Here is a 13,819-nt window from a genome sequence, read left to right on the forward strand (position 1 = left end):
TCTTGGCACCCTCTCCCCATCCCAGTGCAGTGCGACCTGTGACCCTGACCATGACAGATACTAAACCCATCACTACATCCACTGAAGGTGAGGCAGCTTCACCTACAGCAACCAGTAAGTATTTCTGTAGGAAATGAGAAATGTCCATCAAAGGCACCATTGGATATCTGATCCAAGGTGGAAAACATGGCAATTTTTCCAGCTACCCAACCAGATGGAGATTTCTCATTTATGTGGAACCAGCAGGCATGTATGTGGCCTGGCTATCACATGCTCTCTCTTATCAAATTTCAATCAGTGCATCTTATTTGAAAAGGGAGAAGCGTAATTGTTTGAGTAAACAGCTATAACAAAAATAATAAGTCATGCCTGCTTGTTCAAGGTATACACTGAAAATGCACTGAATAACCTAACGCAGTATACAAGGTTTTTATATCATCCCAAAGAGAGATTAGATAATTGTTACTTATCGGAACATTCCTATAGGAATCAAGTCCCTTCTCATGGCAGACTGAATCAGTGCCTCCTCTGTAAGATAATTGCATGTTTACATTACTGTAGGTTATGTCATTGTAAAAACAGTCACACAGTGTTGGGTGCAGAAAACATCTTAAATGTAGTATTAGGCACATGTAAGCAACTGCTCTTTCTTTGTCTTCAACTTAAATTTTTTTTTTTTATTATTTTTCCTATCATAGTACATCAGGTACTATGCTTTTAGCATGGCCATAACATTTTAAATGTCAGTTATTTAGCCAGTGAACTTACACAGCACATACCAATAACTCAAATGATTCCTTTGTTTCCTAGTGTAGAATAATCATAAGTACACAAGGAATTATTACACAATTTTTCAATTAGCTTCATCCAGACTACCAGCTTCCTAGTGCTGGAGCCAGTATGCATAGATTGGTAGATTAGAATGGATAAAGTTTCAGTCAGGAGGAATTAGTATGCTCCTTCTCAGTTATACATACTATATCTTAAATTCAGAGCTTCTATTTTTTTACCTAGAGCAAGAAAATCCCCATGTTCTGCAAATTCCTATATGAAATTACGGAGCCAATTGGAACCACCACTGGCTCTTTCTCTGCCATTAGAAAGATGCTCTTTTTGTGTGTGTGTGTGGCTTCTGAAAACCTAGGAGGAAACCCTACAAGAAAAATGGACAATACTTTGAGTATACAGTGAATTCAGCATTTCTTTCTCACAGTTCATGAGGCCCCAGAGACTAAGAAGTCCATATAGGCTCGTAATTCCCATCAATAATCATTAAATGCTAAGTAACTGGTTTGTTGGTAGAGGATCCATCACTAGTGAACATTTTCTTGAATGCACAGATGGATGAGACAGCCAAGAAAGACTAAAAATTATTTTGTTCTAAAGATTAGCTATGCATATTACAGTCATTGAAATACTATACATTCAAATTTTAAAAGTGGATGTCTTGGCACCTTTGAACAAACAAGTCAGCAATTTAAATAAAAGAAAAGGAAGCAAAGATTTTTTTTGAAGTATTTGGAAGACTATCACAGGAGAAATGATCAAAACCAAGTTCCAGAAACTTCTGGTACCTACTCGTATAGTGTTATTAACAGGAGAGAGTCAAGGGAAGATCAGACCCAAATGATCGCAGCTCACTTATGGGAGTACAGTCAACCTGCCTGCTAATTAATTGTTCTTATATTCACATACAGGTTGATCAAAAAGGAATCTGATTTGACTAATAAAATTATAAAATATTTAAAAGATGGCTGCATCAGTTCATTTTCCATTCTTGCATTAAATACAGTGAGTCATTTTTCTTTCCTCGAAACAAACTTGTAGCTCCAGCTTCCTAGGTACCACTGACAGTGAGAATTGGTAAGTCAGTACAATTAAAGATAACATAGAGATCAGGGAAACCTTTTTCTCATGGTCGAAAAGAAGTAGCACAGACTTGCCACCTACTCTGTAAGGATGAGGCTCTTCTCCAGCTGTCCATGCTATGCTTTGAATTCCAGAGGCCCAGAGATTGAATAGGAGCCACTGGTTGCATATGGCTGCCCTTGCTTGAACCCTTTATTCAGGAATAATTAAAAGGTGAATTGTGAGCATCTTCACTGTCTTAAAAAGTTAACCTAAAAAAGCCTCAATAGATCAAATTCTGCAGTCCTTCAGATTGAACATGGCAGAATTAATATATTGATTTTTAAAAAGCCTTTTTAAAATTAATGTCCTAATTTCTTGTTAATCCGATGGTTTTAAACCAAACATTTTAGTTTTTGTCAGACCTGTAAATATAACATAAATGGTTAAAATTTAGTTTTTCTGTTTATTCCAATATGAAACAATGGAATTGGCTAGTGTTGGGAAGATACATTAGTTCTTTCCTTGTAAAAAGAAACAAAATTCTGTAAGAATAGGGAGATGTTTTTTGTTGTTGTTTTTGAAAAACTCACCCTCTACCAAAAAGCACTTATACAAAGAGTACTTGCAAGGTGAGACAGTAATAATTCAAGGAGTATTCACCGTATCTATTTACTACCTGGTGGCCATGTGTTTAAAAGTTGCCATTAATTCCCCAGGCCATTCACAAGAAATTGATTTTTTATGCTTATGGAAAAGAAATAATTTTTTGTTCCAAAAACATTTCTATCAAACTTAAGGTCATTTTCACATTAAATAAAATACTGAGCTAATTTATTCTATATGATATAATAATAAGAATAGGCTTCTCCTTATGTTAGTAATATTAGATTTTCTTTCTAGTAAGACTTTTAAGTAAGACATTTTTCATCCTTTATTATCAAGCACATCTGTTTAAATCCAATCATTAAAAGCTTTCACTTTTTCCTGATAGACTTTCAGTCTGCTTTTACATTTAGACTCACAGACCATCATTTATTATTCCATTATTAGATAATTAATATCTGATAAAAAAAAATACAACTAGGAAAAGAGTCCTTCTATTTAGCCAGTCCTTGGTATTCCTGCAAGACTAACTGGAGCACATAAGTGTGAGATGCTACACCAAACAATGGGATATGATTCACTGAATAGATTTTTGGGGAGGGGGATAAATTGGTTGATTTGAAATCAACTACCATTCCGTTTATATCACTCAGTGTTCACTCAGACAAAACAGAAGAAAAATAGAGACTTTTTTTTGGTTCCAAGTCCCACTTCTCTGGGTTTCTTTTACGTGGACAGGGTATTCAATCTGATAGTTCACAATTTTTATCTTTGTTTTTGTTCTTCCTTAATCAGCCTACACAGCCTCAGGCACATCTCAAGCCAATCGATATGTGGGACTAAGCCCAAGAGACCCATCCTTCCTACATCAGCAACAGGTGGGCAAGTTTCACCCAGGTGTGATGGTGTAGCCACGCTTTCGCATTGGTGCTTTTCTCCATGCTGCCTCTCAGATCTGGACTCAGAACGGGGCTCACGGGGCTTCTGAGAAAGAAATCGATCATTTCATTTTCCAGAATATTTTCTCATTTATCTTTTGTTTCTTGCCTCTCTGAACAGGGTTTCTCTCATTGGCTCAAGACCTTTTCCACCTCTGTAACATTATATATCGATGGCATTCATGAATAACAGTATGTCAGCCAAAGAGTATGTTTCTGTCTTATTGGCTGTTGAGAACTTAATAGCCTATAGCTTCCAAAGAAAAAAAATTGAAAACTGATTTAAAAGCCAATTAGAGTAGAAGCAGTACACAATTTGTGTTTTTGAGCTTTCATATTTTCCAGATGTTTTACTCCCCATTTTTGTATTTTAGTCCAAGAAGATGAGTTACGAAGCTAAAATCTCATGCGACACATCATTCCTATTTTTAATAGGTTTAAATTGGTTTACTGATTTTAGATGTGATAAAACACTTTTTTTTGTTCTGCTTTCTTACATCATTTATGTTTCAAGTAGCATTTTAAATTTCACATCTCATTAATGCCGTAAATTTAATGCAAATGAAGTGTTTACCCAGACTGTGAAAATATACAGCCAGGATTAATGGTGGCTTATAAACAAATTAGCCACAGTGAAAAGCATGGACCATACCAATACAGAAATCCCACGATTCCAGTTACAGGATGACAGAAATAATTTTAACCACTTCAGAATTTAAATATATTTTATGATGCATATGTTTGCTGCACTCAAGTTTTGATAGCAGAGCGATTTGAAATTAACAGTGTGCAAAATATTACATAGGGAAAAATAGGCTATAATGAATAAGAAAGAGCTGGTATTAACTAACTTGCTCTTCATTTATAATATAAGTTGTATGTGCATATGTGTGAGCTTTTACATACGTAGTAAGCCCACATAGTTACTCATGCCAGCTTCTTTTGCTATAGACCTGTCCACCTAGCTTATGCTATTGTTCTCATCTTTACTGTGCTTCACGTGTAATTCTCCAGTTCAACCCTGTTGCAGACCAGGGTGGCAGACTGCATGTATTAAAGGTCACCACATGCAGAGTTCAGAGAAAATCATAAGATGATAGCTTATTCAAGATACTTGACGTTTTGCCAGGTTTAAAAAAAGCAAAACAAAACAAAACAAAAGAGTGAGAACTAACTGAAAACATCTGTACATAGTTATGAAAATACCAAGTAATAATTAGTGGTTTTGCCAGCCATTGGCTTTTCAACATAATTCTCTGGAATGTTGCTTTTTTCACCTCTAAAATTGCTATAATATGAAATGTGTTATAATTACTATAATATGGTTCTATTTGACAAATGTATATGTTCATTGTGTTTTTTAAAAACTTATTCAAGATTTATAGGTTTTAGAGACTTGTTCTTTTAAAAATTATTCCACATATTTTCATAAATAGTTTTGTCATGGGATTTACATTATTCTTTATGACACTTCTCTAATTCCAGTTAATTTTTAATTCATAGAAACATGCCTTCATTATTTAAACCTTTAGACCCAAACACATTCAGAATATTATAACCAATTCCATGTATTTAAAAGCAATCTTTCCCTTCCTCTGTCCTAATCTATGAAAGCTTTAATTTTTTTATTTATCACTTATGACAAACGAAACCTCAGGTAATTATGATCACAAAACTTCATTATATAAAAGTTACTTCCCCTTTCACATATCGAAGGATAAATCAAGAAAATTTAGCTAGCATCATGAAAACATGAGTCTTAACATAGATAGGATTCTAAGCCCATTTTAATTGAAAAAAAGTATATATATATACTTTTGTTCCGGAACTTTTTTCATCAAAGACCAGAAGACCAGAACTTGTTTTTTAAGTGGACAGTGTCAAGTAAGACCCTTTACAATATAAATATGATTTGTTTGATCAAATGTGATTGATATTTATAAAATATATAATGTGCATTGATCCTTGGAAGAAAAAACTATATAAGCTTCATAACTAAAATTTTAATGTTCAATTTTAAATGCCATGCAGGCAGATAATTTGTCCTCTATATAATGAAAGTGTTAGTGCTACTTTTTGAATTGAAGAAGCCCAATATGCTAAATTCATAATGAGCTACAATTTTGAGGCATGCAGAAAATGAATGTATATGCATATCATACTTTATATGTATATTACTAAACTAAAGCTCCAGTTAAGAGTTTATTTTATTCTTTTAAATTTTAAAAAGCATCATAGAGATGAAGTTTTATGTTTATTATCCAGGAACAGAGGGAGAGAAATAGTCTAAATGACTTTAGTAGAGTAAAGGTTATTCTTTTCGACTGTAGAAATGAGATTGATTTACTGCGTCCTTTCATTACTTTACAAAGATTTAAAAGAGACCACTTTTCTAGCAGCAGGTTCTAAATGCATTTGATTTAAAGTACTCAATGATGAATGAGTACTTTAAACAAAAAGACAACCAACTGGGAGAGGATATTCTGGGAGAATATATTCGCTTATAATACATCTGATAAGAGGTTAATATCCAAAATATATAAAGAACTCATATTACTCAACAACAATAAAACAAACAATCCAATTAAAAAATGGGCAGAAGATCTGAACAGATACTTCTCCAAAGAGGAAATACAGATGGCCAATAGACATGAAAAGATGCTCAAGGTCACTAATCATCAGAGAAATGCAAATTAACACCACAGTGAGATATCACCTCACACTTGTCAGAATGGCTATCATCAATAAATCAAAGAACAAGTGTTGGAGAGAATGTGGAGAAAAAAAAAACCTCATACACTGTTGGTGAGATTGCAAATTGGTACAGCTACTATGGAAAACAGTCTGGAGGTTTCTCATAAAATTAAAAACGTATATACCTTTTGACCTAGCAATTGTAATTCTGGATATTTATCCAAAGAAAACCAAAACAATAATTCATAAAGATTTATGCACCTCAGTGTTCATGGCAGCACAATTTATAATAGGCCATATATGGAAGCAACCTAAATGCCTATCAACAGACTATGGATAAAGAAATTATGGTTCATATATACAATGGAATATTATTCAGCCATTAAAAAAAATGAAATCCTACCATTTGCACCGACATTGATGGTCCTAGAGGTTATTATGCTGAATGAAATAAGTCAGAGAAATATAAATACCATATGATTTCACTTATATGTGGAATCTAAGGAACAAAAAGAACAAACTAATCAAAAACAGACTCACAAATATAGAGGAAAATCTGGTGATGACCACAAGGGAGGGGGTTTAGGGAGCTGGGAGAATGGGGTGAAGGGTTAAAGAAGTACAAATTAGTAGTTGATAGATGGTCATGGGGATGGGGAGCACAGTATAGGGAATGCTGTTAGCATTAATACAATGGCAAGGTGGGAAACCAGAGGAGAGAAAGAGCAATTAGGGAGATCATTTTATAAACTATATAAATGTCTGACCAATGTACTGTATACTTGAAACTAATCAAATAAATTTAAATAAATAAATAAATAAAATAAAATTTAAAAAATAACAATAGATACCTTTTAATGACAGAAAAAATGTGATAAAATCAAATGCAGTTAAGGTTATAAGGATATCACCATATCTTTTTTTTCCCTATGTAAATTTGATAGAAATTTGGCTTTTTTTGTAGGGAATATCCAATATTCCCTCTGGCAATATTGCAATGGAAACTCAAAAGTATTTTTATATATTTCATCTAGAAATTTACTATCAGTAATTTGTTCTAAATCAATAATTCAAAAAATAAAAATTAAATGGACAAATATAAAAAAATTTTGAATGAAATGGAAAATCAAGGAGTTCATGAAATAAAGGTAATCAATCATTTTATATTAGCTAGGAGAAATTCAAAATTAGAAAGGCGATAGTTTTAGTCTGAGAGGGTTCTTTTAAACATTCCCATAGCCTTCAATATACATGACCTCTTAAGAATAAATATTATCACCAGGTACATTCTTCAGTTCATTGGCAGCTGCTTTATAAAGATTTATCCTTTTAGGTTATGAAAAATATTGGTGTGCATTGTTGAGTGCTATTTTTATTTTAGAAAAGAACTTTAATATACCCTATGTAAATTAGAGTTAATAACTAATTTTAAATTGTTGAATAATTTTGACTATCATAAAAATCTTTCCACAAAATGACACTAAAGCAGAGCTTCCAATGTAATCATTTCTAACACACAAGGATATTGACATTCTTAAATCGAGATGGAAAATATTAAAATTAACCCTGTGTTCCACTTGTAAGTGTATTGATATTTGCAAATCTGAATACTAAAAGTATATGCTGCCATATCCATTAACTTGGTACACATGCAGTTGTTATTAATAAGTATATATCTCCATGTTCCTTTTTATAATGGTCATTACTGATTTAAACTGGTGACTAACTGCCTTGAAATACTAGTTTTTTTCAGACACAGGAATTTCACTTATTATTGTAAATATATCTCATTTGAATCTAAAAAATAAAATCACATAATCATGAAGAATATTTCAAAAAGATTCATATAAACCAGTTAATAATTTGCCATTAAAAAAATTCTGTCTAATGAGTCATAATAATCAACTCATGCCAGCTGATCAGGACTTTAAAATTTTCCTTTTCTTTTAACACAATCTCTAATGTTTTTCAAGGTTTGTAACTAGATTGTCTTTGGGATGATTGTCTTATTTAATGCACCCACTGTTGGCATGTGGGAAATTAAAATTAGAACTTCAATCAGAGCTTTATTCTTCTTTAACTTTTCTATTGGAAGATGGTGTGATGGCTTGAAGAACTCGTGGGTCCTGCCTTGGCAAACTGAACTGTTTAGTCTCTGCTGAGAAATGTCTTTTTTATGATTTGGAACTTTTCCTGAGGTGTCAATGACCTCCTCTCTGACATAATCTTATAAAAGTTTCATAAAATGTGGTGGTTCTTTTTCTCCCTATATTTCATGCACACACTATGCACATTCATTATGATAAACAATGAAGGAACTACATTTCTCAAGTTTTGTCTCTCCTTGAGATAGGGGGAACTATATAGCAGAGTGATGGATGTCGTTAGAAAATACAGAAATTAGTTTACAATCCAGTCTAACAATTGCAGTATAAATGGCAAATATGAGACAATTTTGACAATATTCCAGCTAAGGAAGTAGTTAGCCTCTTAATGAATTAGCTAAATCGCAGGCCTTCTTTCTTTGCTATCGTAGAAAATTTGGTAAGATAAGAGGGTCTAGTTAACTTGATTATCACCATTTTATTTGAGTGTAAGGTCATAGTAAAAACATAAATCCTTACTATTACACATCAATACAACATATTTAAAAAAACTTACTGCAAGTTAATAAAAGTTGGTAGCTAAGAAATATTGTTTGAAAGTAAAAGATTGCTATTTGAACCAGCTATTGAAATGTATATTAACCTTTGATATAGAGTTAAAATTTTTGATGGAAAAAATGGGAAGTCACTTTTGCTTTTCTTAAGTGAGACAACAAAGTAAGCTCTAGTTTATAAGATATAAAGCTGATTTTCATAATCTCGAAATTATAATCTCCTGACTATATATACTACTTATTATCAGAGCTAATGAATGAATAGCCTGACCAACTCAGGTCCTTGTATTACTGATCACAACTGCATGGATTTTATTGAGCTTCAGCATGTTATATTTCTTGCATGACTATATAATGCTATTATTTCAATTTCAATTTCTGGGCTACTTTTTATCAAAATATTTTAATTTTGAAAGTAGATTTTGAAAGTACTTTTTATTACGCTGAAAATTTCTTTTACACCAAATGACCTTTTTTAAGAAATTGTCTCTATAGGATTTTTGAAATTAAAATACTAATTGAAATCTCTTTATAGCATTTGTCCTAGCAAATGAAATGGCAAAGCCAAAGCTAGGTACCTTAAAACCACTGGAAAGGTAGTTTTTTTTTTATTAGAGGCAAGCAATTGAAAGGACACAAGTGGACTATCAACAAACTTTTCAATAAAGCCAGGAAGCAGGCTATCAACACTTGGGCTGTTCTTATTGTGTCTGTTATCATAATTGACAGCTTGACGCAAAACCCAATCATATGACTTCTGGGTAGGTATGTAAATGGATAAGAGGTCACTTTTCACATAAGCTGGTTGGAAAGGAAACACATTTAAAGGAAGTTTTAGTCAAAATAATGGTTATGCAAATGTTTAGCTTTTTGGCTAGTTCTTAAAAAAATAACAACCACCTTCCATGGTCTGTTTTTTATCATTCATTCATTTATTCAGTAGTTTACTTTTACTGGTTATCAAAGTCTAATATCCAGATAAACTATTATAATTAGTGTAAAAATAAAATTGTTTACTGAAACCTCAAATTTCAATCAAGAAAATCACAAAGGAAAACTTGTCTTCTTTTCTGAAAGTATGAACTTTAAAAGATCTAAGTCGAATCAGGGAAGTAAAGGAAATTCTGAGGGTTATGATTAAAGGCATTGTAGCTTTAAAAATTCTTGGGCTGCGCATGAAGGATAGGGTAGGAAAAGAACAATGACAGGCAAACTGGTGTCCTGAGTGAAAACCAGCGATTAGGAGTCAGGAGGTTTGGTGTTAGTACTGACACAAACAAGGCATGTCAAACCTTGGACAAGTCCTTAAACCTTGCTGTCCTACGTCCTTATTTTGAAAAGGAAAATGAAGAGGTTGAACTACTCAATCTTTAAGTTCCCTTGAAACCTTAAACTTTACAAGTAAAGTAGCCTCCATATATATTAAAAAAACTTTTTATTTTCTAATACTTACAATTTATGTACAGTAATGTTTATTTAGTTCATGAACTTTGCATACGCATTTTTTATTCTCCCATGCTAATTAGCTTAAACATCAAGAAGCATGGGTTTGAGAAATTAACATTAGAAGTAGCTATAAGATACCAGGATGATCTTGAGTATCTTTTTTGTTAAAGATGTGTTTATATGTCCCACATATAACATGATTGTATTCTGACCATTTTACTTGTTTAGTAAGGCTACGTCTTATTCATTCAGAGGCCATCTTATTTGCTCCGTGGCAAGTAATTAATAATAGTAATAAAATAAAATTCCACTAATCTAAGAGTTAAGAGGAAAGCATGAATATTGGAATGTTAATCTCTTTTAAGCACCTTCCCAGTGTACCCTCACCCCCCTAAAACCTATTCTCTTGAGGCTACCTGGAGAAATGAAGAAATCTAAGAGAACATAAAACATCTTTTAAGATATTCCCTTGAGGTCACTGTAAACTTAAAACAAAAGTGAAAAAGTAAATTTGCCGCTGTTGATTATGCTTTTTACAGTTTAATGGTTTACTGGTTCAGCTGAGAGCTGTTGTCATCATGAGGGACTGTTAGTATATCAGACTATTTGCTCAGTCTAGTGAAGTAGAACATTTTGCTTACCTTTCTTTTGTTCCCAAAGCTAATTGCTAAATATTTAACAAAAGCTCCTGTTTATAACAGTGGAGGGCCCTCATTTAATAAACAGATTTATTCTGAAACCACAAGCAATATTGATTCTTTATGGCTATCAGCTACCTTCATGAATTTTTGAGTGTAGCATAGGAAAGGATAATGGTTTAAATCTTAAGTATTTCCCCTTATGCAGTTTTTTAAGGTACACTACATGATCCCCATCCTTGTTTTTCTGAAATGATCTCATTCATTGGGAGAGGAACAAGTTTCTCATTTCAGAGACTTTATGGAACTCCATCCCTAGAACATATGCAGTAAAATCTTTATCTTCTCTTCTCTCTTAGTTGCTTGACTATTTCAACCTTTACTCGTCGCTCTTTTGGAGGAGAATCTTACTTCCTTACTTCACCCTTTCTTTGCTTTTGGAATTCTGGCCATAAATCGTTTTAATATAAATTTTACCTTTTTCTAGACACTCTTATTTCATATTAGGAGGTGCGTATAAATTAAAGAATTAAAATGATTTATATGGCTGTACATTTCTGTTAGAATATGCATATGATCAGGTCTGTCAAGGAATCTATATTGCTGCAAATATAAGAATTGTTACCTGCCTACATACATAAACACGAAACTTCAATAGAGTAAGGTTCTAAACTAATCTGTTCCTGATGTTTTAAGTTTGATTACTATTGGGGAAAAAATGATTACTTGATTTTTAAGGGAAAATACTTGAAAAACTCATGGGTGTTACGAAGCTTATGTATCACTTAAAATTAAAGTTTTAAAATTTCATTAAAAAACAAATTGATTAATTATATAACAATTATATATAAATTGTTAAATTATATAACATTGACTCTCTCACAGGACAGAAACTGAAGAATCACCACACCAACCCCAAATAACATTATCACCTATTCTTTTAAACTTATTTAAAGCCAAATGTAAAATTCTTTTTTGTTAGGAATACTGAATTATACAAATACCAAAATTATTTAACATGCCCAGAAAGTAGCTTAAAGACACCTAGTATTAACCTTTCATCACCTAGAATTTGTTCAAAATTTGCTGAGTCAGAACTCTCTTGGCCAAACAAGATTCTTAGGAATTAATTGATTTTATTAGGAAGTATTGCCATGGAAATCTTCAGTAAATAGATGTTTTTTTATTTTCATTATTTAAATGTTTCCTTTACTTACACCATCACCTTTAAATTTTTACTTTATCAGGAGGTTTATTAATGTAAAGATGCTTTATGCAAGATTAATAAAATTAAAAATAAACAAAACAAAACATTGAGAGAGGCTCTTGCTCAGGTAAACCTGGTTTAAATAAGTTTTAACATATAAGCATTAATAAACATGCCCCCTCAGAAATTTTTGGAAATGTTGATAATGCTAGCCCACAATTTAAATAGCTAAATAAATTTAAATTATATTTTACGTCTTCAGTAACAAAGTGTTACCAGAGATTAGAGATCCTCTCCTAGCGCATTGTCCAGGTTCTTGATGTCTCTAACAAAGAATTGAGCAAGACACCGAAATACAGCAGAAAAGAAAAGCTTTATTAGAAGAGAAAGTACACTTCCACATGTGGAAGCGGGCCTGAGCAAGAGAAGAGTGGCTCAAAGGCCTTTGAGGTTTTTATCCCTATTTGCTGTGGGTTGTTACTTTTCTTAGAGGAGTGGGCTTCCTTGATTGACAGCTAAGATTGACAGGACTCAGTGATTCATCATTTCCTTTCTGTGCATATTGATTCCCAGAATTTGATCTGTTATAATGATATTAATCAACTTCTGGGCATATACATCATATAATGATGGTATAATGAGGCTCAGGTAAACTGAAGATCCTTGAGGTCTTTATTGCACAGATACGAGTGACTGGCTGAAACTAGTACCCAATTTCCTGCTCTTTCTATCTTGTTTCTTTCAATGAGTTACTTTTAGCCTAAAAATGCCTTCTGGTTTGCTTAATTGTGGGCGGACTAGGGCAGACCCCTTCTAGGATAGGATGCCCCAGTGTCTTTGCAGGCAGACCTGAAACCCCCTAACTAACTTTCCTGCTTAACTCTTTTCTAAGAGCAATGAACCCCCTTGTTAGTATGGATGTTGAGGGATGGGAGGTTTCTTTTTCCATATCTGCTTCCTGCTAAGAAGGTGGGTTTCCTACTGAAGTGCCACCTCAGTCCCTAGACAAGGAAAAGAAGATATGAACTTGTTATTTAAATCATATATTTATTAATTTCTATTATCGATTTTCCTATTAAGAGAGTAAAAGGAAACAAGCTTGGTTAATATATTTCTTAAAGAGTAAAAAAGACCTTTGGCCTAAAGTCTCCTCCCCTCTCGGACTCTAAGGGCCCTGTCTGGCCTAACGCCATTTCTGCTAACAATGGGCCTATGACCCTTATCAATAGCCAGAGGATCTGAGTCACCGGTTTTGGGGCAATTATCGGGATTTGAAGGAGAGGGCTTTTTTCCCAAAGAAAGGAGAAAAGAAAACTTAACTGAGTTTACTAAAAAGATTAAGAACTCTGCAAGAGATGTCCCGTTTCATTTCCTGCTAAAGATTAAGAGTTTTACAAGTGATGTCCCGTATCAAAAGGATATTAATTCAATACTAATTAATATCCTGACGATTTCTTTGACATTTAAATTATTGTTAAATATATTCAGTGATCATTTTGTTTGTATTTAAGCATTTTTTTGTTGTTGTTTGGGAGAAAATATTCCTATTGTATGTATCTGAAATATTAATGAAAATGAATACCTGTAGTCAGGTTTAACCCCTTTGAAACTATACTTAGGAAAGAAAAGTCCAAAAATCCATTGATTTTAAGTGTCCCTTATGTGGCCAAAATTAAAGATAGCCCACGTGACATTTTTTTGAGATGGTAAACAAGAAATTAGCAGCACGAACAACAAAATACTAACAATTTACATATGCATTCTTCCCAAGGGACATAGCATT

The 13,819-nt window shown here is 32.9% G+C and overlaps 1 protein-coding gene across 6 annotated transcripts in view; it reads left to right on the forward strand.

The window, feature by feature from the left end:
• NFIB (nuclear factor I B) overlaps positions 1 to 13,819 on the forward strand; it is a 219,464-nt gene that overhangs the window by 183,759 nt on the left and 21,886 nt on the right. For 3 of the 6 annotated variants that reach the window (XM_015594523.1, XM_015594524.1, XM_015594527.2), the window contains 2 exons: positions 1 to 87; positions 3,250 to 3,332. The exon at positions 1 to 87 is cut by the window's left edge and continues 40 nt beyond it. The exons of 2 other annotated variants lie outside the window; for them this stretch is intronic. In XM_015594523.1, the coding sequence (XP_015450009.1) occupies positions 1 to 87; positions 3,250 to 3,332 (170 nt within the window). Of the gene's footprint in view, positions 115 to 3,249; positions 3,333 to 13,819 lie in introns of all 6 variants that reach the window. One more of the 6 variants, XM_015594522.1, reaches the window with a different exon arrangement.

The sequence above is a fragment of the Pteropus alecto genome, unplaced genomic scaffold, assembly GCF_000325575.1.
Source record: "Pteropus alecto unplaced genomic scaffold, ASM32557v1 scaffold95, whole genome shotgun sequence".
NCBI classification, from domain to species: domain Eukaryota; kingdom Metazoa; phylum Chordata; class Mammalia; order Chiroptera; family Pteropodidae; genus Pteropus; species Pteropus alecto.